The sequence below is a fragment of the Telmatherina bonti genome, assembly GCF_933228915.1.
Source record: "Telmatherina bonti genome assembly, chromosome: 18".
Lineage (NCBI taxonomy): Eukaryota > Metazoa > Chordata > Actinopteri > Atheriniformes > Telmatherinidae > Telmatherina > Telmatherina bonti.
The window spans coordinates 11,366,830-11,392,211 of record NC_136616.1 but is presented as its reverse complement, the minus strand read 5'-3'; the positions used below and the strand labels follow the sequence as shown (position 1 = coordinate 11,392,211).

Below are 25,382 nucleotides of genomic sequence, written 5' to 3'. Positions count from 1 at the left end.
CCAAAACAAATTTTAAAAATGAAAATGATAATAATTGTAACTACCAAAGCCAGATGGCAATTTTTTTGTGCCAAAACCAAACCAGTGACTGTCTGAAACCAAAGGTAGTATGAGTCTGGAAAACACTACAAATGATCCTAGATACGACTTTTTCCCACTTTCATAATGAGACAGATTTCCAGCACATAGTACATACATGGGTATAAATATACTTGTGTAAATAAACATGTATCTAAATCCTCCTCATGTACATGTATAACGTGTACAACTTGGATCCAACTGCTGAAAATGTAACAATGACAAAGATGAAAACAAAAGTTTTCTTTATTTTGACAGCACGAGTGTTTATAAACTGTTTTGTACTAAAAATCTGTTTCTTTTGCTAGCAAACAATTAGCATAATGCTATAAATGATAATCCTTGATAAATAGTTATCTACTTTTAGCATGTCTATTAGTCCCTAGCTCCAAATATTTTCTTCATACCCAGCAGTGTAGTTGATATGCTCATGGAAATTTTACTTGTAATTGGAAAATTAATGCTTTGCTTCACAATCTGTTGAGCTAATTAGCTGTTAGCTGCACTGAAGCATCAACAAGGCAATGCTAACTGGAGGTTTGCCAACAAGGCAAGGAGCTTATCTGTGAACCTGGTACCTGATAAAGGCACGTGTGCGTCAGTCTGCTCAGCCTGGAGTTACACTGCACAGATAAAATAGGACGTTTGTGGGTTGTAAAACTGAATCTCTGACGGCAAAAAAAAAACTTGCTCGCTTGCTTTCAAATTAGCATTTTTCTCAAAGGAACAATATTTAATCAGATTTTTAAACGAGTTCCAAATGTAGTACTGCTATTCAATGGAGAAAGTATGTTTATTTTCTGTTTTGGAGATATTGCACTTAGACCAACCAGCAAATTATCCAGATAATTTTTGGTCACAAAATGAAGGAGGCCTCCATCCAAGCTGCTCTGTAACTGCAGAGTCTACAGACAATCTGAGGGTTATTTCAAGCTGAGTCAATCCCATAACTAAAGCTTTCAGGGCGTCCTGCCCGTGCACCTAGACTATATGACCTGCTTGGGACTCCTCTCGCCCAGGTGTGAATACATGTGTGTGTTTTAGTTGTCCATGTGTTTCATTCAAGTAGTCGTGTGCTTTGTCACGGTTCTCTGAATGTGAGCCTGCTACGTACAGATCTGATTAGTGTGACTTGCTTAATACTAAGTAAGTGTTTCCAGTTCCTTGCATGTGAATGACACATGTAAAGTATTTTACTTTTTATATACAAATATATAAAACAGTTCAGTTGATACATGAGTATAAAATATTAAATCCTTTAAAACACTAATCAGCTATTTTTTAAAATGTTTATATTAAGATAATTATGATTAATTACAGTGGAGAAATATGTCTTTTTTTACCATATTGAAAACTGGATAAATTGGAAGTGTTTATTTGATTCATGGTTGTATTTTATGTCTTTGATTTCAAATGAACAGATCACATCAAAAAGAAGTTTGTGGGTTACCAATGTTTCCTTCAGAATAAAGCAGTGTAGTATTCAATACATTATATCTTAAATGTTAGTTGTAAAAAAAAAAAAAAAAAGTTGAAAGAATTTCAGATTTTTCATTTCATAAAGTAAGACAATAGGTGGAAACAGTGGGTCTGTAAAGATGGGTGCATGGAATGATGGGATGATTGTAGGTTTTTAGTAGCTAGAGCAATAAAGGTCATTTTAAGCATTTAATTACTTTTGTTTCACGGGACCATTGACAAACATTTTCTTACTGCTGGTGAGTTTAGCTCATGTTCCTTAATCCCCGCTGTAAAAGGCTTAGGGTGAGACTTGTAGGATAACAGTTAGTTAACTTCTGGATGCGCGAGCAACTAAAACTACCCCTGTGAGACCACAAGTCAACCATTTGATACAATATATCTAAATGAATTATGCAGAAGGAGGTATGTACACCTCCAATTTAAACAGCCACGCAGGAGGTTTGTATTTTTTTATATTAATATAAATATAAAGAATGTAATTAAGTGTTTTCTTTAACAATGTGAGTCAAATTAGACTAATATACAACAACTATTTTAAAGTTGTGGGTTATGTCGGACGAGTGTATGTGTGTATGTGTTTGTGTGTGTGTGTGTGTGTGTATATATATATATATATATATATATATATATATATATATATATATATATATATATATATATATATATATATATATATATATATATATATATATATATATATACACTACTCACAAAAGGTTAGGGATATTTGGCTTTCAGGTGAAATTTATGGAAAATGCAATATGTTCATGCTACAGTGATATAATATCATAAAAGTAAGACATTTAAGTAGAAGGATGCACTACTGATTTCCTCATCTCAAAAAATTCATTCAACACAAAAGTAACAACAATGGTAGTTACACCACAACAAAAAATTTGAACGTCTCAATATCTCGTCATGTGCCCTTGAGCATCAATTACAGCTTGACAACGACGTCTCATGCTGTTCACAAGGCAACTTATTGCCTGCTGAGGCATGGCATCCCACTCTTCTTGAAGGGCAGCCCTCAGGTCATTGAGGTTCTGGGGTGCAGGGTCTCGAGCCTCTACACGACGGCTCAGATGATCCCACAGGTTTTCAATGGGATTCAGGTCTGGAGAGAGTGCAGGCCGTTCCATTTGAGGTACACCAGTCTCCAACAGCCGTTCCCTGATGATGCGGCCTCGATGAGCAGGAGCATGGTCGTCCATGAAGATGAAATTAGGCCTGTGCTGTTCATGTAGGGGCACAATCACTGGATTAATGATGTTATTCAGGTAGTATGGGCTTGTCACTGTACCATTCACAAAGTGTAGGGCAGTTCTGTACCAAGTGGACACCCCTGCCCACACTGTAACACCGCCACCACCAAAAGCTGGCCTGGTGACAACAGTGGCTGATGCATAGCGCTCTCCCTGACGTCTCCAACATCGTTGCCGGCCATCATTTCTGCTCAGTGTGAATCGACTTTCATCAGAGAACAGCACTGAGGCCCACTGGTTCCTCGTCCAGCGTAAATGCTCCCTGGCCCATGCAAGACGATGATGCCTGTGCCTGGTGGTGTGGTCAGGTACCCGTGCAGGTCGTCTAGCACGCAGACCACGCTGATGGAAACGGTTTGGAATGGTCTGACGTGACACTTGGGTGCCTCTCACCTCTCTTAAACGTGCCTGGAGTTGAGTGGCATTCATCATCCGGTTTCTCAGGGCAGTGTTCACAATGTAGCGGTCATCAGCACGGGATGTGGCCAAAGGACGTCCACTTCTAGGCCTTTCTGTGACTCTTCCAGTCTCTCCATATCTCTCTTGCAACCTGCTGATGACACTCTGTGACACTCCAAGCTCAGTGGCCACTTCTGTCTGAGAACGTCCTGTTTGAAGCATCGCAATGGCAAGGGACTGTTGTTCCATTGTTAGGTGTCGTCTTGGTCTCATGATGTCAAAATGTGAACAGCATGATGAGGACAACTGTTTAAACACCAGCTCTAATTGAACCAGGACATTTATTGGTCAATTCAAGGATCACACACCTGCTGTGATTTTTGCCGTTAAGCTCCTTGTTAGAGAACAGCAACTTGTGCAAAATTTATTGAAACATTTAACAGTTGGACATGTGCATTTAAAAGCTTAGAGAAGATCACATTAAGTTCACCTGTACAGGTTTGAATGCATTTTAGGCTCGTTGTGAAATTTCACCCAAAAGCTGAATATCCCTAACTTTTTGTGAATAGTGTGTGTACATATCTATATCTATATATATCTATCTATATATATATATATATATATATATATATATATATATATATATATATATATATATATATATATATATATATATATATGTATATATATATATATATACACATATATATATATATACATGTGTGTGTATGTGTGTGTACAGGTTGACAATCCTGTACACACACAATCCCAATCCCAAGGTTGGCAACCAAATAGCTACCAGTCCAAGTATTTGCATAACATGTTCAAATGTGTCTGTTATTTTAGTTGGATGTCCAAGGCAGTAATTTAATCATAAAGTAAAAATTCGCATTTTAAGTATGAAAGCCAACTTTTTTTTAAAAAGCAAAAACATTACCATAAATGAAAAGGTTAGACATTGCATCATATACAGCTACAAAGGTTTTTGGTAATGATAGCTTGTTTTTCTTACACATTACTTCACTAATGCTGAATAGATTGTTGATTTTTAGGCATTAAGGTCCATATTATTTTTCTCTAATTGAATTCTAATGATGTATTTAGTCAGATCAGGGTGTAAGCTGTTGAAAATGTGATGTAACAGTGTTGGATTTGCAGATTCAGCTGATGACCATGCAGCTTCTGTGATGACATGTACCTCACTCGTGTCTGCATCTGCAATAAGCCAGTATCACTGTGAGTGTGATGTCTGGCTCTCAGCTGTGGCGGCTCTAACAGGATTATCCCGCTCTTAACTCCTCTCTGTCCATTCTGTCTATTCTTATACTACTTGTCAACTTAAACCTCTAATCTTTTGTAAGATCACTGTGATCACAAGTTAACAAGTTTGCTATAACGTCACATTAGTCTTTATTGTTTTACAAGCCTTAAAATCTGCAGAATGTGTTAAGTCCCTGGAAACTAAGACATCAGTGAGCTGCAAACATTGTCAGTAATGAAAGTAATGGCATTTTTATGACTTCCTGCAAGGCACTTGCTTTGTCTGACTGTGCTTAAGTCTTGACCTGTGGAAACATACGTCTCCTTGAATTGAATTGACCATATGCGGGAAACTAGCAGGCGAGCTGACAGCTTTGCTGTCATTGTAGATAGAGTAAGACTGGGGCTTTGTACAAGTCGATAAACACACTCAGCCATCAGATAATTCAATATAACTGTTCTCTTCGGATCGTTTTGCTAGCTATTATCTATTGCTGTCTCTCTTATGTCGACAGCTGCATAGCCAAATTTCTTTGTGAGGTTACGAGGACATACATTTGCCAAGCTGTAACTAGAATATCTTCTGCTGGATCATAAGAAAATCTGCTGTTATGGATCTGTTCAAACAGCAAATAGTCTGAAGGTAATCTTATGTTGGGCGGAAATAGGGGCGAATCATCTGCATATAGGCATTTTTCAGACATGTCTCGTTACTGAAAGGGTTTTAAAGTTTCTGTTTTCAGGCTCCCAGAACACCGGCTCCATGTGAATAAAACCAAAATGAAAACTTAAGTTAATACACTTCAGTTCACCTCTGTTTAGACATGGCCTTAACTAACATCACACTCCTTGTACTCTTTGGGGGGGACTCCTGTACGCCTTGGGGGCCTACTGAAACCCACTACAACATTGAATGGGATTAAGGGGGAACAGAAAATTTCAAATTGTTTTGATGTTTTGATATTCTTTGTTTATATTTCATATTCAGCTGTAAAAGTGGTTGAAATATCTGTTGCAATGGAACTGCATAACACAGTGGTATACTTAAAAGACTACTACTACTAATTTTTTCCACTCAATTCATGATCGAAATTTCTTTGAAAAGACCAAGTTAAGAAATTCATTCTCTAATTAGTATTTTATCAGATGGATCTTTTTCTCACCTCATTCCTGATTATTTTAGTGTGAAATAACTCTTTTCCTTCTTTCCCAGAATCTGCACCCAAGGCGTTTGGCATCCCGCTGTCCCAGGTCATTGCCAATGACAGAGCCTACAAGCTGCGGCAGGATGCCCTGAAGGAGAGCAGGCGCGACTGTCTAGACCTGGAGGCCAGTATCCTGCATTTTAGAGCAGAGAAGAGACAGTTCTTCAATGGGAACAAGCCTCTAGTCAGCTCCTCATCACTCACAGGAGGAGGTCCAGGCTCACCATCTTCAAACTCAGTGGCTCCCGCACCAGTTTTTGATACCCAGAACAAACCACTGTCTCCGACATTTCTGGATAATACCAGCAGAGGACAGAGGAGGGTGAGTCTGTTCACTTGATTCACCCTTTAAAGCACCGACCAATGAAAAAATGGTAGAACTCCATGTGAGGGACCAAGCCGGCAAAGGAAGAGGAACACAGGTGGCTTCATAAGAAAAGGGTTTTATTTGCCCAAAACAATGTAAAGGAATAAGACATTTAAAGGGAGGTCAACTAAGCAAAAAGCTAAATCAAAGTCCTAAAATGACTAAATTAACAGATGAGGTAAAAGAATCAACATAACAAAACCAACTAACAAACAAGAAACAAAGGGGAACTTAAATACTGGCTGATCAGAACAGTTACAAAACATATGGGGGAACACATATTAAGCATACTAACAAACTAAACAAAAAATGAATTTGTTTTAAAAGAAAATTATGGAAACAACAAGCCTCAACTTTCAGCATTAAAAAGTAAAGCTTATGCGGAAGTGCATAAAACTGCAGTTCCCCCTTCATCCACTAGGAGTTCCAAAACAGAGCAAATTCCCATAGACTCCCATGTTAAAAAGACCAACTTCACTGCAGAAATAAACATGTTTACAGTCTGGTTAAAAAATCCATTTTAGTTTTAATAGGTCAGGTTTACCTTTATGACAACTGTGGGGAGGAGTGAATTTCTTTCTAACTCGCCCATTTAAAAGTAATTTAATCTCAAAATTCGGCATATTTAGGGGTGTGTCCTTTTGATTGACGGGTACCCAATCTCCCACTCTCAAGTAAGAAGAACGCAGAACAACCGCAGTTTTTAGCCAGTTAACAACGTGACTTAGCTTTAGCCCGCTTACCTCTGTTAGCTGGTTAGCTCCTGTTATCCCAGGGTTAGCTCGGTTAGCTCTTAGCTACAGGCAGCGGAGTTCGCTCAATGTCAATCATCCACCATGACGCTTACAGCCCCCACTCGTAGCTCCACCTCTTTGCCCATATTTGTATTTTCCGGGCGAGACGACACACATGCTCCTGTCAAGATGGCGATGGTAGGAACCGCCCAAACTAAGTGTTTGTTATAACACTACTGTTTCAAATTTTAACCATTTCAGTGTTGTTACATTATAACTAACTTCTTTTTAATATCTCAACTATTTGCTAGAAAATATTTATTCTGTTTGTTCTTGTCCAAAGCAAACAGAACAACACAGAGAAACATTTTGCTCTGGCCTTTTTGTTAGTGTGACAGTTAAAGGGTTAATTTAAAAAAAGAAGAAGAAAAAAAAAGACTAACTGTGGGTCCTGAGGTAATTATTTCTTTCAGTAACTGTTTACTTTAATGCATTACTGCAATGCTGTTATTTTAGTTAGTAACTAATACAGTAACATGATCCCATTTAATTAAAGTAACTCAGTTAGCGTCAGTAGCATATTTCTGCAACTAGCTAAATTAATCATTTTGGCCAGCAGCTTCGTGCTTGTATTGTTTGCAGAGGTGATGCAGCACACATGGGCAGTACTGCAAAGTTTACCTGCAGATTTACTTCTTGAAAAACTGTTGTATTAGTTTTTATTTATCACTTCAAATCATCTGCTGGTCTCAATTAAATAAATTCATGTTGAAAAATGAAGGTTAGCATTTCAAAAAACACCAATTAAGTTATATAAGAATATTAATGGGAGTCCTTTGAAGAGTGTTCTTTTAAAAGTAACAAACAAGTCACATTATACCACTAACTTAGTTGCTTTTCGGTCTAAAAATAAAGTTTAAGAATGAAGTAACTGTAACACGTCATTTTTCTTTCAGTAACCAGCACAACAATGCTCATAACAAATCACTGGTTTTCTCTTTGTTGCAAGTGAAATGTGACTTTGAGTCATTAAGCTTCAATCTTGCTTTGAAAGGTTTATTGCCCTTATTGCCCAACTGCAACTTTCCAGACTTAAATGTTTTCGCAGCTATTGTTTGTATTACCTGTGTAATCACTCAGTGGTTATTTGTGTCTGGATTTACATAAGAAGAGACTTGGATGTTAATAAAAAGCCAAAAACCATCTGGAAAGGCATTTCTTTTCTGCAATATGAAGCACAGAGAAAGCCTAGTGTATGTAAGGCCTTCACAGTTCAGAAAGTTAATCTCTGACTGCATCTTCAGCTGTAAACATTTTTACAACCTTTTTTTCATTTGTTTACACAGATTTATTTTTAATTTCCTTGGAAAATCCAGCTTGTGCTGGCCTTTCCCCAGATGTGTGAACCCTTTCTGTCTGAGGCCATTGTACCTAACATTATTGTTTTCAATACTGATCTGAAGCCAGTTGTTTTGTTAAACTGTAATAAGCATTATTGTAGCTGTTCAGAAAGATAATAAAACCTGAAACAGCTCTTAAGTGTACCTCATAAGACCCAATGTCAGTAATACCTACATGTACCCACAGTCCTGACATTTGATAGAAATAGACAGATGATTGTCTTTGTTACTAATGATTGAATGATCAGTTCTATAGTTTTGAAAAGAGTTGGAAAAGAGAAAAGCATCAATAATATACTGTGTAAAACGCAATTCTTCAATAAATACCATAGAAGAAGTACTTGGTCAGAAAGGCAGCTGTGAGGTCGAGTAAGAAGTGCTCAAAATTGAGCTTTAACAAAAACATGTCAGCATCAAAATATGAAGTTTATCATACGCTGCAGCCTACTTCCAGGCAGTTTGTTAAATATTTTTTAAAAGTAATATAGCAGTCTGAATCTGTAATCCAGAAATGTGCGGTGTCTGTCCCTAAGTTGGAACCTGACAGAAGAAATGTAGCATGAAAGGATGTTCGTCATCAGAGTGCGTGTGGGGTTGATGTATAGCCCGGAGAGAGGTTTGTTTTTTCAAGCCACTCTCTTTTCATCACTTTCTGATTCTTTATTGCAGGAAAAATATCGTCAGACGTTATATCTGCAGTCAGAGTTGCAGAAACAACCTTTATGTAATGACAGAAAAAGCAACCGCGACTGCAGCCTGGAGTATTTCAGCACTACAACCATCTTGGCACATTTTCTATTTACAGTAATTACCAAATGCATTTGAGATGTTTTCATCAGTGCTGAGAAGAGCAGAAGGAATCTCAAAACCTTATTACTGAACCTGAAATGTCATCACGTTTTTAATTCAGTATTCTGTCACAGATGGCTTGAAATGGGACAAGATTCACCATCATGGCGTCTCACATTGCATAGAGAATATGCATGGGAAAAACCTCCAAGATGGATCTGAAAGTCGCTACTCTAGTCACTACTACTATTATTCAAACTATCAAAAGCCAGAAAAGCAGTGAGCATAAAGTGTTTAAATACCTCTGTGGGTGTTTAAATAGACATACAGAAGAATCTGCAACCATTTACTAAATAACCACATAGTCAAATAAGTCAAATCATCAGCAGTCTTTCCAGAGTTTCCTTCCCAACACCATCTGAGCTCAGTTTGTAAGCAGTGTGTGGAGGATCACATTTGTATGTTTCGCAGGATTATATATCATAGTATTTTTCTAAATTAAACCGGTTTTACTGCATTCTACTGTAGTGTTTTTACCCATGCATGACTGGGTGTGAACCACATTTTCCACTGAATGAGAGAGGAACTTATCAGAGCTTGTCTTTGGCTTCCTTATGATGTAGTTGGTTATCTCCATCCTCATTGGAGTTATTATTATTATTATTATTGGAGCCAATTATTATTATTTATTCATTATTATTTTTATTCATTTATTTACTATTATTTATTTATTATTATTATATTTTATTGGAGCCAATCCAAAAGCACCAAAAATTGTAGCAAGCTTTGTCTCCTGCTCTTCAGCTAAATGTAATTACCCACTTTAACACTAAATGGCACTAAATCCCCCCGTGCCGGCAACATGGGTTGTAGAATCGTATCTCCATCACTTCAATCGAAAATCATACATTGTAACGAATGGATAAAGGATTCATAGACAAATTAATTTGACTTGGGTTTTAGCAGTTATATTCGTGTTGGGGAAATGAGTGACGCTCTCATTTGTTTGAACTCTCCCATGATAAAAATGCACAACTATTAGCATAATACGACTCTTCAACTCAAAGACTCAATCACAGCTTTGAAATGCTGCTAAATTGGCTGCAGGCTGATTACACGGCATCACCATAGCAGAAGAATAAATTATTTGATTTGCATTAAATATCATTAGTGACATTTACAAACATAACAGCACTAGCTATAGCAGAACAGCAGTGGCTACATGCTAACAGCACAGAAAGCCAATGGAAAAAACTTTTCTTTCCCATCCTCTTCAAGCTAAATCAGACTCATTTGCTTACAGATCTCTGGGCTGTAGCAGCTCTTTGTTTATAAAGCTGACAACACACAAATGGAGTTGCTGACAGACGGAGGGAGCAGCAGCTATTCGTGTAGTACTGCGACTTGTCAGGAGCAGTGACAGATAATGTACACAGAAGCAGCAAAGCTGAAACAAATGACGGGACCAAGGTTGGTGATGGAGGGAACATGGCAGTGAAGATATTTTTGAATGATGGGATGCAGATTTTTGCGAGGTCCAACACCCCCTACTGGAGCTATTTGTGTCTTACACGTTGAATATGAAGATTTCAAGCAAGATAGATGACAGGCTATTAAATCAGAGGGTTACAGCATTCAAAGCTTGCAGCTTTGAAATAATTTCAGATTTAATGGCAGTAGATGCTTTATATATTATTTCAGACTCATTTTAAAGACACACTACTGAACCTGTGCCATTTTCCCGGTCAGGTGCCCCCTACTGACGACTAATTCAGCATCCATCTTGCATCCTACCTGACCTGTTAGCTCTCGCCAGCCAGCAAAAGATGATCTTACAATGACGCTTGTTTTGTCCCTTTCGCTCTTTTAATCTGCTTGTGTTTCTTTGCTGAATCAGCATGCTGTTTGTTCAAAACAGCCAGTTCCTTAAAATGCCATGAAGCATGTCATGTCATGTTACGGACGTGAAAGTTGTTTTTCAGCCTCATTATGCTGCTGTGCAGCAGCGGCTGTAAAAATGGACATGATAGATGTCCCTGTGTCATCAAACAAGTCTGGGACGCTGAGTTTAAAGATCAAAAAGTTACGTAATTTGTCTTTAAAGGGACATTTCAGATTCTTCAAGTTTTGTTGTATGTTTCACTGGTGGCATATACAGCATTTGGAACACCTAGAACAGGTTTTAATCAGCACAACCCCAGTTTAAAAACACATTTAGCCATTGTTACTTTGGATTTATCATTATAAAGCTTAGTATGTATATTGTAATTCATTTTTTGGGGGGCTTTATTTCAACCAACAGCCAATGTGGGATGAGAAGTTTGCTGTTGCTGTGTTGGTGTAAATAGCGTAAATACTGTTTCATTCCTGAGATAATTTGCTGGACTGTGCTTACTGAAGGAAATTCGTCAGACGCTTGATGTTCCTCCAGAAACCATGTGCAGGTCAGAGACAGTGATTTATATCACAGCTGGATTCATTTTCAGCACCTTTGATACTAGTTGGATGGAAACGACAAGATGAGCGATGCAGGCCGATCTGTGTGTTCTGCTGGCTGCTGCAAGTTTTCCACTTTCAGCTGCCACCGTCTCCTTGTTATTTACTTTAGTAGCTCTCTCATCTGCTCTCAACTTTTTTCCTTCCTCCTATTCTCTCTCTCTGAACAACTTATTTGTCTTTGCTTTTTGTCGTATCCATGTCTTAGTGTTTAGTATTTTCCATAAGATGTGGAGTTTACTTTGCACAGAAAGGATCAGATTCTGTCCAGAAGCATTTAGGGTATATTTACATGTAGAAACCTGAACTTAAATGTTAACGGTAGATTTTCCATTAAGTATAAGTAAATAAAATTCCATCTAAAACTCAAATGTCTGTCAGTCTTGATATAAAATACTGAGAAATGCAACTTCATGAAGTATCTAATGAAATGTGTTGGTTCACCAAAGATAATTAGTTCAGTGGTTCCCAAACAGGATTAAAGCTGCTGTAAATCCTGTGTAGTGGAGCATTTTATAAATTAAAACTATTTTACTGTGCAAAGATGATTCTATTTTCCCAGTAAATAAGAATGACTGTGTATTAATATGCCACATGATGTATGTGATGTACATGTTCAGACATGTAAATACAGACAGTAATTGTGTAAAATGCTTGTGTTTTAAAAAGTTTTTTGTGGGGGAATATAGTTTTCTGAAAATGTGTTGAACATACTTTAAAATGGGTGATATTTCTGGGGCATGCAGGGTGGTCTGTCGGTGGATTCCATCTCCGACCTGGTAGAGAGTCAGTCCCGCCTGCTGGAGGCGCTGCAGCTCTCCCATCCGGCCGAGCTGGAGCTGAAGAAATCATCCTCGGAGGGAAGGACGCAGACCAAGCTCAGCCTCAACCCCATCTACAGACAGGTGCCTCGGGTGTTGGAGAGGTGTTGCAGTCACATCGAGACCCACGGTACGAGTCCCTGTGTCACCTGGAATCGCCCCAAAAACACTGACACAGTTTCAAGCCAAACCTTTTAGTTTTCAGTTCCTGGTTTCAGACTGAACTCTCTGTGTCGATGTAAACAGACATAAATGAGTATAACATGGAAGTTGTGTCGTCCCCCAGGACTTCAGACTGTCGGCATTTTCCGAGTCGGGAGCTCCAAGAAGAGAGTGCGACAGGTGAGTACTTTAATTCTTGACCAATGAAACTGATGACCATGCAAAAATTGAAGAAGACAACTGAATGAAATGGCCTCATCAGAAATGGTCAAGTCATATGCTAAAAGTTCAATGTAGTGCCAAACAAAAAGCAAATATTTTTACAAATATGCAACTGAAACTACAAGATTTTATTTGAATTTTTAATATATATTTGATATATAATCACAAATAATTACCCAGCTGTTATTTAATGCATACATTTGTGCCATCTACTATTAAATATCACCAGTTTAATATGTTCTCATTAGAAACTTGGAAACTGGAAGTCCTCAATTCAATTCCATTCCATTCCAATCCAATCAATTTCATTTCATTTCATTTTTGTGGTCTATTTCCTGGAAACATCCTGAATGTTTGGGTTTGGTCCTTCGATGGTTGAGAACTCAGACTTGTGCAGGCCTTGATCTTAGGCCTTGCACAAGTCCGCTAGTTACCCACTAATTTGCAGCTGGGAAATCTCTAGACTAGTCCTTGAGAACCAGGGTTGAGGGTCCCTGTTCCAACCCTCTGACTTGCAAGCCAAAAAGTCTTGCAATTATTCCTTTAACATACCAAAGTTTATTATTCCATTATGTCACACTTACAAAGCCAAAAATAAGTTCAGTTCCCTCACTATCTGAAGATGTTGGCCGTTTTATCAGATAACCACACACTAACTAGTCTTATAAGTCAGATAATGAGTTCTGTTTTCTCTAAATTACAAGAGGATTAAGTTGACTTTGACAATGCTGCTTTTGTTGTATTGGTAATATTTGCAATGTGTCTGAATTGATAACAGTAAGTTAAGAGAAGCTGGGCTTCTGTTGACTGCCTGGTGATGATTTTCCTAAAACTTTAAAAGTTTCTCATCAAGATTCAAAAGGAAATGTCGTCTTGAGATTCTGTCATGAATTAACAAACTATTCTTTTAACAAAGAACAGGGAATTTTTTATTTTTCCTATCAGGCATTCCACCAGTTTCAGACTTTCCGGTACATTGTGTCTCAGAATGCTGAAAAAACAGAAATACGATATGTGGGAAGTTCTGCCTTGAAGTTGTTTAACCAGCGAAGTTCACCTCAGTTCTTTATCTGCTACCATCTATCAGACTGACAAAACTTTACAGCATACAGATTCAAGATGTCCGTCCAACCGTCCATCAATCATTCATCCATCCATAAGTTCAGTTCCCTCATCCATCTGTCCCTCCCTCCATCCAACCATTTATCCATCTATCCATCCATCCATCCATCCATCCCTCATCATCAGTCCATCCATCCATCCATCCTTCCATCCAACCATTTATCCATCTATCCACCCATCCATCCATCCATCCAACCATTTATCTATCCATCCATCCATCCTTCCATTTATCCACCCATCCATCCATCCTTCCATCCATCCATCAATCAATCCATCTATCCATCCATCAATCTGTCCCTCCATCCATCCATCCCTCCCTCCCTCCCTCCCTCCACCCATCCACCCATCCATCCATCCATCCCTAATCATCAGTCCATCCATCCATCCATCCTTCCATCCATCCCTCATCATCAGTCCATCCATCCATCCATCCTTCCATCCAACCATTTATCTATCCATCCATCCATCCTTCCATTTATCCACCCATCCATCCATCCATCAATCAATCCATCTATCCATCCATCAATCTGTCCCTCCATCCATCCATCCCCCCCTCCCTCCCTCCCTCCCTCCACCCATCCACCCATCCATCCCTCATCATCAGTCCATCCATCCTTCCATCCAACCATTTATCTATCCATCCATCCATCCTTCCATTTATCCACCCATCCATCCATCCATCAATCAATCCATCTATCCATCCATCAATCTGTCCCTCCATCCATCCATCCCCCCCTCCCTCCCTCCCTCCCTCCCTCCACCCATCCACCCATCCATCCCTCATCATCAGTCCATCCATCCTTCCATCCAACCATTTATCTATCCATCCATCCATCCTTCCATTTATCCACCCATCCATCCATCCATCCATCCATCAATCAATCCATCTATCCATCCATCAATCTGTCCCTCCATCCATCCATCCCTCCCTCCCTCCCTCCCTCCCTCCACCCATCCACCCACCCATCCATCCATCCATCCATCCCTAATCATCAGTCCATCCATCCATCCATCCTTCCATCCATCCATCCATCCATCCATCTATCCATCCATCAGTCCCTCCATCCATCCATCCATCCATCCATCCATCCATCCATCCATCCATCTGTCCCTCCATCCCTCCACCCACCCACCCACCCATCCATCCATCCATCCATCCCACATTAATCCACCCATCCATCCATCTGTCCCTCCCTCTCTCCATCCATCCATCCGTCCCTCCCTCTCTCCCTCCCTCCACCCATCCATAATCCATCCTGCATTAATCCATCCATCATCCATCCATCCATCTGTCCCGCATTAATCCACCCATCCATCCATCCATCCTGCCAGAGTGATATAGTAGTAAATCGGGAAATGTTGCTGTCATGTTTAAAAAGATGGATGATTTAGTCTTTGTTGTTGAACAAACGAACTCACCAGACGCGTCTCCATCTGGAAGCTGAATATTTGCACATCCATGCAAGCTGCCCAGCTTAAAGACTTTTTCTAAACTAACACTAGGCTTTATTAAACTTTGCCACATATCCAGAACAATTTAACTGTCAGTGTTCATATTAAGCGTTTATTTTGAAGCTTTTTGTCCTCCAGTCCGAGAGGGATTCTTCCACTCAATTTCCCTGAAACACCGGAGGCAATGAGACTGTCCAGTGTTTCCTGTTACTCCCCTGGATGCTGGAAAATAAGAACAATCTTCAAGCTGCTGAAGTGTGATATCCTGTTATTCAGAAATGATGTCCATTAGGTGGGGTAGGGGGGTTAACAGTGGGGGGAATGGCCCCTGCACAACCCCTGTGACAGCCTACGCCAACCGCGTTTCTATCTGGGAATCTCTTTTCCCTCCGGTGACTTGCTGTATTTATGGCCTGTTCATGTTGGTGTGTGTGTTTGTATGTTTGCTCCTCAGCTGCGTGATGACTTCGACATGGGGGTGGACATCCAGCTGGACGAGGAGCACAGCGTGCACGACGTGGCGGCGCTGCTCAAAGAGTTCTTGAGGGACATGCCTGATCCCCTGCTGCCCCGAGAGCTTTACCCTGCATTCCTGCACGCCAACCGTATGCACACACACACACACATACACACCTCTTTACACCCCATAGCTGCATTCAGTTGCTCCGAGATGTCAGTAAACAAACCAGACACCAGACAAACCTCCTCTTCCTCCTCTCCTTATGCAGTGCTGAGAGGAGCAGACCAGCTGCAGTATCTTCAGCATCTCCTCTACCTCCTCCCGCCCTGCAACTGCGACACGCTGCTGCGCCTCCTCTCTTTGTTACACACCGTGCAGAGCTTCGCCCAGGACACCATAGGAACCAACAATGAGGAGGTGGGTCGCTCTCTGCTTTACCCATCCATTAGCAGTGCGGCTCCGTTTGGTGGACATGGCTGCATCTGTAATGTCTTCTAGGATGCAGTTTAGGGACGAACAGTTGTAGAAATTTGTTGTATCATAAAATGTTGACTAGATTTTAGGATATTTTGGCATTTTTGCTAAGATTTTGATCACTGCTGAGCTTCGCTGCCCATCTGGTCAAGCTGGTTTAGAACAGCAAAATAAAAACTGAAAAGACCATTTGAGGTATTTATTCACACAGTGTCATATTTTACTCTTGTTGTATTATGTGTGAAATACTGTTATGTTTGTGCTTTGTGTTATGTTGGTCCGCTTTGCAAACGAGATGCAACATCTCAAGGGGTTTCCAGAAATAAATTTCCATATGCAGGTCGGCTGACCCCCACTTCCTGTTATGTAGCGTTAGTGAAGCAGATGCAACATCACAGATATATAAATCTCCCAAGAAGCACATCAAAACACACATTATGAAGGTTTATGTGGTAATGAACCTTTATTTCCAGGAATAATTACCATCCAAACGTAAAATTGAGTTTTCTACAAAAAGAATCACCAACTTTCCCGCCAAACTCTTTGTACTAAATGTGCTCTTGTCAGTGCAACGTTTTCATGTTTTGAACAAAGAATTAGTAAATATCAGCTTAAAACATTATTAAATATCATCTTTTGTTACTGATCTCCAGCATTGAAATGACTTGGAAGAGTTAATGGAGGAGTTTAATCGCTCATGTTCTGCTTGAAGCTGGGCCGCTTTGTGTCAGGAGAAAAAAAAACACTTATAAACAGAAACTCTGCTTCCTCCTCCTCTTCCTCTCTGTTCAGATCCCTGGCAACAAGATGACAGCTGCAAACCTGGCGGTGATCTTCGGGCCCAACCTGCTTCAGAGGGAACGCGGTGGAGACGTCAGTCCTCATGCGATGGGGATCGAGGACAGCACGGCGATCATCAGCGTCACGCTGGTGCTCATACAGAATCACCGGAGGCTCTTCACGGTACGGCGGGTCGTGCGTCGTCGTCTCCACTAACCAGTCTGACAAACATCTGTTTGTCGCCATTTTGAGCCCAGCTGGTGGAAATCTGAACCAGTTTTAATGATGTCTGGATGTTCCTGCAGGTGTCTGCAGACCTGCAGCAGGAGGTCCTGATGAGTCTGATCCAGACCGACCCGGACGTCATCGACTACCTGCTCCGGAGGAAACTCAGGTAAGCAGCAGATCTGCTGCTGTGGTAAAGAACACCAGTAAAACCAGTAATCCACCATGTTTCTGCATCTCCACAGCGGCAGTCACCTGACAGTGGACACCAACAGCGAGTCGGGGGGTCGTCGGGACACGGGGGCATCTCTGGACTCAGTGGGAGCCTCCAGTGGAAGTCTGTCCCCACTTGAACCCCCCTCACCGCTTTTCCCCCCAGACAGGAATGGTGGTGAAGGCAGCCTGACCAGCGAGGTCTTCCTCAATGTCCTGAAGCTGAACCAGAACAGGAAGCGCCAGGAGACAAGATACGGTACCTGCATTGTTGCTGCTCCACCAAACTGTGGCTTTAAATACGTATAAAGGCTGATGTTGTAGCAGCCTTCACCTCTAAACGACTGTTTACCACCAAATCACCTCTAAACGACCTTTTAACACCAAATCACCTTTAAACGACTGTTTACCACCAAATCACCTCTAAACGACTGTTTACCACCAAATCACCTCTAAACGACCTTTTAACACCAAATCACCTCTAAACGACCTTTTAACACCAAATCACCTTTAAACGACCTTTTAACACCAAATCACCTCTAAACGACTGTTTACCACCAAATCACCTCTAAACGACCTTTTAACACCAAGTCACCTTTAAACGACCTTTTAACACCAAATCACCTCTAAACGACCTTTTAACACCAAATCACCTCTAAACGACCGTTTAACACCAAATCACCTCTGAACGACAGTTTACCACCAAATCACCTCTAAACGACCTTTTAACACCAAATCACCTCTAAACGACCTTTTAACACCAAATCACCTCTAAACGACTGTTTACCACCAAATCACCTCTAAACGACCTTTTAACACCAAATCACCTCTAAACGACTGTTTAACACCAAATCACCTCTAAACGACCTTTTAACACCAAATCACCTTTAAACGACCTTTTAACACCAAATCACCTCTAAACGACCTTTTAACACCAAATCACCTCTAAACGACCGTTTAACACCAAATCACCTCTGAACGACAGTTTACCACCAAATCACCTCTAAACGACTGTTTACCACCAAATCACCTCTAAACGACCTTTTAACACCAAATCACCTCTGAACGACAGTTTAACACGAAATCACCTCTAAACGACCTTTTAACACCAAATCACCTCTAAACGACCTTTTAACACGAAATCACCTCTAAACGACAGTTTACCACCAAATCACCTCTAAACGACCTTTTAACACCAAATCACCTCTAAACGACCTTTTAACACCAAATCACCTCTAAACGACTGTTTACCACCAAATCACCTCTAAACGACCTTTTAACACCAAATCACCTCTAAACGACTGTTTAACACCAAATCACCTCTAAACGACCTTTTAACACCAAATCACCTCTAAACGACAGTTTAACACCAAATCACCTCTAAACGACTGTTTAACACCAAATCACCTCTAAACGACCTTTTAACACCAAATCACAACTAAACGACCTTTTAACACCAAATCACAACTAAACGACCTTTTACCACCAAATCACAACTAAACGACAGTTTACCACCAAATCACCTCTAAACGACTGTTTAACACCAAATCACCTCTAAACGACCTTTTAACACCAAATCACAACTAAACGACCTTTTAACACCAAATCACCTCTAAATGACCGTTTACCACCAAATCACCTCTAAACGACCGTTTACCACCAAATCACCTCTAAACGACCGTTTACCACCAAATCACCTCTAAATGACCGTTTACCACCAAATCACCTCTAAACGACAGTTTAACACCAAATCACCTCTAAACAACTGTTGCAGCGGATGCACACCCAACAATAAATCAAAACAATGCATTTTTATACATTCTATTAAAGCATCAATAAATTCCGTCTATAGTTATAACTCCAGCCATGTGACCCATCGTACTTTATTATTTATATAATATATACTAGTAATTTAATGTGATGGAAATCTTATATGTAATAATTTTTTTAATTGAAATTCTTTATAGTAATATCTTGTTAAACGTGTTTGGGAAGTGAGTTTCCTGCCAACATTGCTCTGTGGATCACAGTTTGTCTCTTTTTACAGTAGTTTGTGTTTATCTTGCAGTAAAAATTACCATGTATAACTTTGAGCTAAAGGAGGTTTTCATGAAACGCTTGTAGAGGTCTAAAACTTCTGCAGTAACTTCTGCAGTTGTGACCTGCTAGGTGTCCAATAACTGGAAATTTTTTTTAAAAATTGCGGAGATACTTTGTTAAAAGTCTTATGTCGCCAATAACTGCGATGTGTTATGTTCCAATTAACCATCCTTCCATGTCATTTCCAAATGTTTCTTTCTTCTAAATATTTACTTTTTGCAATTTGTTAGCAGACGTAGCATCTCACACACATACAAGCAGTAAGTTTCTACAACTGCATCTAACAAAACACAGCAAGAGACGTAAAATCAGTTTTATTTTTCTTTCACCAACAGGAGATCCCTAAAGAAAAAGTAAATCAGAATCAGATTCTTTGTTATTAAATCAGCGTCCCAGCACAAAGAAATGAATTCCAGTACAGCCTATGAAATCGTAGACATCATTCACAGGACCAGGCAGACTGAGGCAGCAGTATCTCTACACTGCCTCAATGGGGTGAATGGTACAGATGCGACAAAAAAACACACGTCAACACAATAAAGCACATAATCAGACAGTCACAACATGAGGAAAATACATGAGGTGGGGTTGGATGAGGGGTGTCTCAGCACGGCGTAGTGTAGACGCAGCCATCCATGGGAGCATCCAATCTAACTGGCCACCTGGGAGTGGAGAGGGGAGGAAAAAGGTCCAACGAAGCGCAATATCTTTTAAACAGAGAGGAAACTGGAAAAGCAGGATCAAAAAAAGCAGAAAATATTCAAAGAGGTGCTTTGGAAAGTCCTTCACAAAGACTGGAAAAGCCTCCTGAAGATTAGTGAAAGAAATACAAGATAATTTTATGTTGAAGAATAAAGATGCTGATGAGAACGGTACAAACCTTATCGCCTCATAAACTACGTCAACTTTATTTAGAGCGCTTTAACACAACGCCAGCTGCAGCAAAGTGCTGAACAAAGAAGTAAAACATTGAAAAAGTGCAGAGTTGGGTATGTATATGTGTGTATGTAGGCAGGTGTGTATGAGTGTATATGTATATGTATGTAGGTTTCTCTCTATGAGGTGTTTTCTCTGTTCTTTTTGGTTCTCTTTCTGTCCCTCTTCTATCCTCTCCGGTCCGGTTTAGCAACACAAACTCTGGAAGGCAAACAATTATGCAAAATAAATTTTAAAAAATAAAATAAGAAACCAGAAGTTCAATGGAGCGACAGCACCATTATATCCATAATGTTCCCCTTGGCAAAGTAAATTTGCTTAGCAGAAAACAGCATCCAGACCATCATTCTGCTGCTGAAATGCTGGAAAAGACTAAATCAAAATAATAATAATTAAAAAAAAGTTCAGAGTTGGATCTAAATGAGAGAAGTTTCTATTTTTCACTTGATTTCTGCATCACTTTCCTGTTTTACGTAAAGAAACAAGGAGTCATTTAAAACTGCTGCATAGCAGTGCAGAAACCAGTTTTAAACTGGTGCAGAACCAGTTCAAAACTGGTGCAGAATCCAGTTTAAAACTGGTGCAGAAACCAGTTTAAAACTGGTGCAGAACCAGTTCAAAACTCGTGCAGAAACCAGTTTAAAACTGGTACAGAACCAGTTTAAAACTGGTGGAGAAACCAGTTTAAAACTGGTGCAGAACCAGTTTAAAACTGGTGCAGAACCAGTTCAAAACTCGTGCAGAACCAGTTTAAAACTGGTACAGAACCAGTTTAAAACTGGTGGAGAAACCAGTTTAAAACTGGTGCAGAACCAGTTTAAAACTGGTGGAGAAACCAGTTTAAAACTGGTACAGAACCAGTTTAAAACTGGTGAAGAAACCAGTTTAAAACTGGTGAAGAAACCAGTTTAAAACTGGTGCAGAACCAGTTTAAAACTGGTGGAGAAACCAGTTTAAAACTGGTGCAGAACCAGTTTAAAACTGGTACAGAACCAGTTTAAAACTGGTGGAGAAACCAGTTTAAAACTGGTGGAGAAACCAGTTTAAAACTGGTGAAGAAACCAGTTTAAAACTGGTGCAGAAACCAGTTTAAAACTGTGTTTTTTTACTGGTTATTCTGATAGTAGAAGGTAGTTGTGAATCAGTGAAAGCAGGAGGTGATGAACGAGGCAACAGCACCATCTGGTGGTGAGAAATGGTAACTTGAAGCTGCCGCCGAAGTGATGCAGATTCTGTTTTTCTTCCTCCAGGTGAGGTTCCTCCAGGGAAATCCATCCGTCACATGCGTCAGTTCCACTCCCACCACAATCTGCTCAGCCTGGCCCAGTCCTCGTCGTCGAGACTCCACGGTCAGGACGGGGAGCAGCAGGAGCGCCGGGGGGCCCTGGGGTCGGCTCTGAGCTTCACTCTGGGCAGCAGGGGAAGCTGCTCCAGTCTCAGCGGCTCCACTGAGAGCAGCATCTGGGTGAGGCAGGTGCCGCAGGAGGACAGCAAACCGTCACCGGCCTCTAATTTCTGGGACTTCTTCACTGGGAAAGGGTCGAGCTCTGAGACGATGGTATGATGCACAACGAGAAAAGGAAGAGGGGAGTGAAGGGAAAACCATTTGTGCACGTGTTGTGTTGCTTTAAGGTCAGATTTCCCTCAAAACAAGCGGTGGTTTGGGTGAATCGGAAGTTTCTTCCTGACTTTCCATCCCAGTGGAGGCTGGAATTTCCCACAGTGTTCGGCTCCTCTGCAACACATCGCCAGGACTGCTTGGATGGATGATGCAGAAAATCAAAGATGAAATTCACTCCGACTCTGTGTGAATGTGTCATAAAGGACAAAAAAAAAAGTCTTTAAGGTCATCTGATGCACTACTAATACCGGTGTACATGTTGTGTTTATTTTACACGCAGACGTTTTCCTTGTCTGTTCTACCTGCTGCATTGTTAAACCTCTGCTAACTCTTCATCTAAACTTTAGTTTCAGATTGTCTTTAAGGTCCGCTCACCTCGTAGAGAGGGTTCAAGGAGCCATGAAGGTCTCCTGGCTAGTTCCTGGCTGAACCTATTAACCAAATTTTTTTTTTGCCAATTTTCACCTAAAAACCTCTAAAATGACGCAGGAAGTAAAGTTTCTCCAGCTCCTCTGCTCACACACTACAACCTTCAATGTGTTTTAATATTAAAGTTTACAGCAAGACACACAAAACTCTTGCCAGAGGATGTGTGAAAGAAAGAAGCGATGGCTGCACAGGGTTGCACAGTAGATGGCCATTAGATATGAAGGTGTTGCTGTTTACCAGAGCATTTGGTTAGTGAATAATCCCCTGTTTGAGGGGAATCTGTGTTTGGTTCGAAGGTAAAGAGAGACGGTTAGTTAAAAACTGTGGTATGATGGTGGAACTAGTCAGTAAGCATCTATATCTCCAAGCCAGCTCCTATCAGAACGGTCATTATCCTCCTTTTTGTTCTGCATTTGTCGCTACGACAAGTCATGTAAACATGAACAAAAGACAAATGTATCCTCTTTTTGTTCTAAAGTTTTATGTATAAAGACGGAGTTTAAACACAACCTCAACGGTAACATGTTACATGCGAATCATTTATCTTGCGAAACTTGAGTTAAAACCATAGACTGTATATAAAAAGATGGACAGAGCCTCTGTGACGTCACCCGTAGGTTTCTGAAGAGCTGAATTAAAGCTCGGTGGGCGGTTCCTACCATCGCCAAGTTGGCAGGGGCATGCACGTCGTCTTGCCTAAAAATACAAATATAGGCAAAGAGGTGGAGCTGAGAGAGGCTGTGAGCGTCATGGTGGATGACTGACATCGAGCGAACTCCAAGCTTTCTGTAGCTAAAAGCTAACCGAGCTAACCTGGAGATAACAGCAGCTAACAAGCTAACAGAGGTTAGCGGGCTAAAGCTAAGTCACGTTGTTAACCGGCTAAAAACTGCAGTTTTTCTACATTCTTCTTACTTGAAGCGGGAGATTGGGTACCTGTCAATCAAAAGGACACGCCCCTAAATATGCCGAACTTCGAGATTAAATTACTTTTAAACGGGCGAGTTAGAAAAAAATCCACTCCCCCGACAGTTGTCATGAAGGTAAACCTGAACTATTAAACCAAAAATGGATTTTTGAACCAGGCTGTAAACATGTTTATGTCTGCTGTGAAGTTGGTCTTTTTAACATGGGAGTCTATGGGGATTTGCTCTGTTTCGCAGCTCCTAGTGGATGAAGGGGGAACTGCAGTTTTATACACTGCCTCACTTTTAAGGCTCCGTCCATCTTTCATCATACGGTCTATGATCAAAACACAGAAACAGTGTGTGAAAAACCAAGTCCAGTCGTGTGTGTTTCATACCTGTGGAAGCTGGAAGCTGCAGCCACGTGCTGCTGATCAGATCCATCTGACTGATCACTGATCAATGCACCTTCCTGAAAGCAGATGTTTCAGCTGTTTAATGGTCAGGAGCATGATGACAACGCCAAGGAGGAAAGACATCTGCAGTGATTTTAGAGAAGCAAATACGGATGTATTAATGTGGGAAGGTTATAAGGTCCTTTCCAAACTGTTTCTAATCAATCGCTCTCTAAGGAGAGAGAGACACAAACAGGTGGAAAACGTCCGACACGGCTGGAATCTTCCCAGCAGAGGATGGAAGATTTTTTACTCCAAGATCAGAATAATTATCAGAGAAATATTAAATAAACCAACAGCAGATGAGAGTCCAGGCCTCAGTATCTTCCTAAAGGCTGAACACGAACACGTTGGGAGGGGGTGCAGGAGAAAGTCTGCATGGATTTACACTAACAATCAAAAGTTTGGACACACTTAACTCATTAGATTTAATAGGTTAAGTGTGTACATCTGAAGAAACTGCGAAGCTTCTGGAAGCATCTCCTGTGGACAGATGAGCCCAAAGCGGAGATGTTTCGGTACGGAGGAGCGCAAACACGGAATATAAGCTTAAACACCTCGATCCAGTTGTGGTGGAGGGCTGATGGCTCGGGCTTGTTATGCAGCAACGTGGACCTGGACTCCCAGATATCCTCCAGTTATATGTGAGACCACCTGTCTGATGCCTGAAGCTTGGCTCAAACTGGACCATACGGCACTAAAATGTTTCCAAACTTTACAGCAGAGCTACGAAAGAATGACTGAAAAACACAAGAATGAAGGTGTCGGCGTGGTTCAGACCGCATCCCGGCTGGGACCTCAGATCGTATCATATTCTTGTTTTTTTAAGCAAAGTTCTGTGTTTTCTGGACGGAAATTAGCATTTTGCTAATTCTGGTGTATTTTCTGCCTGTTAATCCATATGCACAGCCCCATTCACATAAATCTAAAAGAGCCGGAATAAATAAAAACAGCAAATTGAATAAACGGAGGCAACATTGTGAAGAACGGGACATTTTTTCATCCACTGCCTCTGCAGTTTGGCTTCGTTTCGATCAAAAACAAGTTAATAAATGTAAAATATGAAACCTTTTAGCTTCTTTTAGGTCCCAGCAGTCTTTGTGATTGTTTTGTGTCTCACATCTTAAAGAGCCAGGGCCGCTTTCTGAACCCAGTCACTCCCAGCCGTCGAAACAACTCGAAACAGAAAAGTGAATGGAAACAAAAATGAGAAAACATAAACTTCAGATGTTATAATATTTTACTGGCTTATGTGTTTAACTCGACTGCCACCTTTTGTATTGAAAATCTTCTATATTTTACGAGAAGAGAAGCTTTTAGTGAGTCCGGCTCCTTTCGTCGCAGGAGGGCAGCATCTACCAGACGTCTATCTTAGGTTTGGAAATAGTGCCAAACAACTAGCACCTGTAAAGCTGCTGAGATTCCTTCTTTTGTACATATTTTTTACCACCTTGTCCCAACGTGTTCTGCACAAACAAACTGAACAGTTTATCATTCACTTCGGCGTCTGAATGTGTTATAATTATCATTTTC

At 40.5% G+C, this 25,382-nt stretch overlaps 1 protein-coding gene across 1 annotated transcript in view; it reads left to right on the top strand.

Annotated features, from left to right (window-relative positions):
• arhgap36 (Rho GTPase activating protein 36) overlaps positions 1-25,382 on the top strand; it is a 101,728-nt gene extending 76,346 nt beyond the window's left edge. Inside the window, exons 4-12 of the mRNA XM_079257390.1 lie at positions 5,695-6,008; positions 12,219-12,423; positions 12,580-12,635; positions 15,706-15,856; positions 15,980-16,128; positions 16,978-17,148; positions 17,271-17,359; positions 17,436-17,662; positions 21,690-25,382. Coding sequence (XP_079113516.1) covers positions 5,695-6,008; positions 12,219-12,423; positions 12,580-12,635; positions 15,706-15,856; positions 15,980-16,128; positions 16,978-17,148; positions 17,271-17,359; positions 17,436-17,662; positions 21,690-22,003 — 1,676 coding nt within the window. The 3' untranslated portion in view covers positions 22,004-25,382. The remainder of the gene's footprint in view (positions 1-5,694; positions 6,009-12,218; positions 12,424-12,579; positions 12,636-15,705; positions 15,857-15,979; positions 16,129-16,977; positions 17,149-17,270; positions 17,360-17,435; positions 17,663-21,689) is intronic.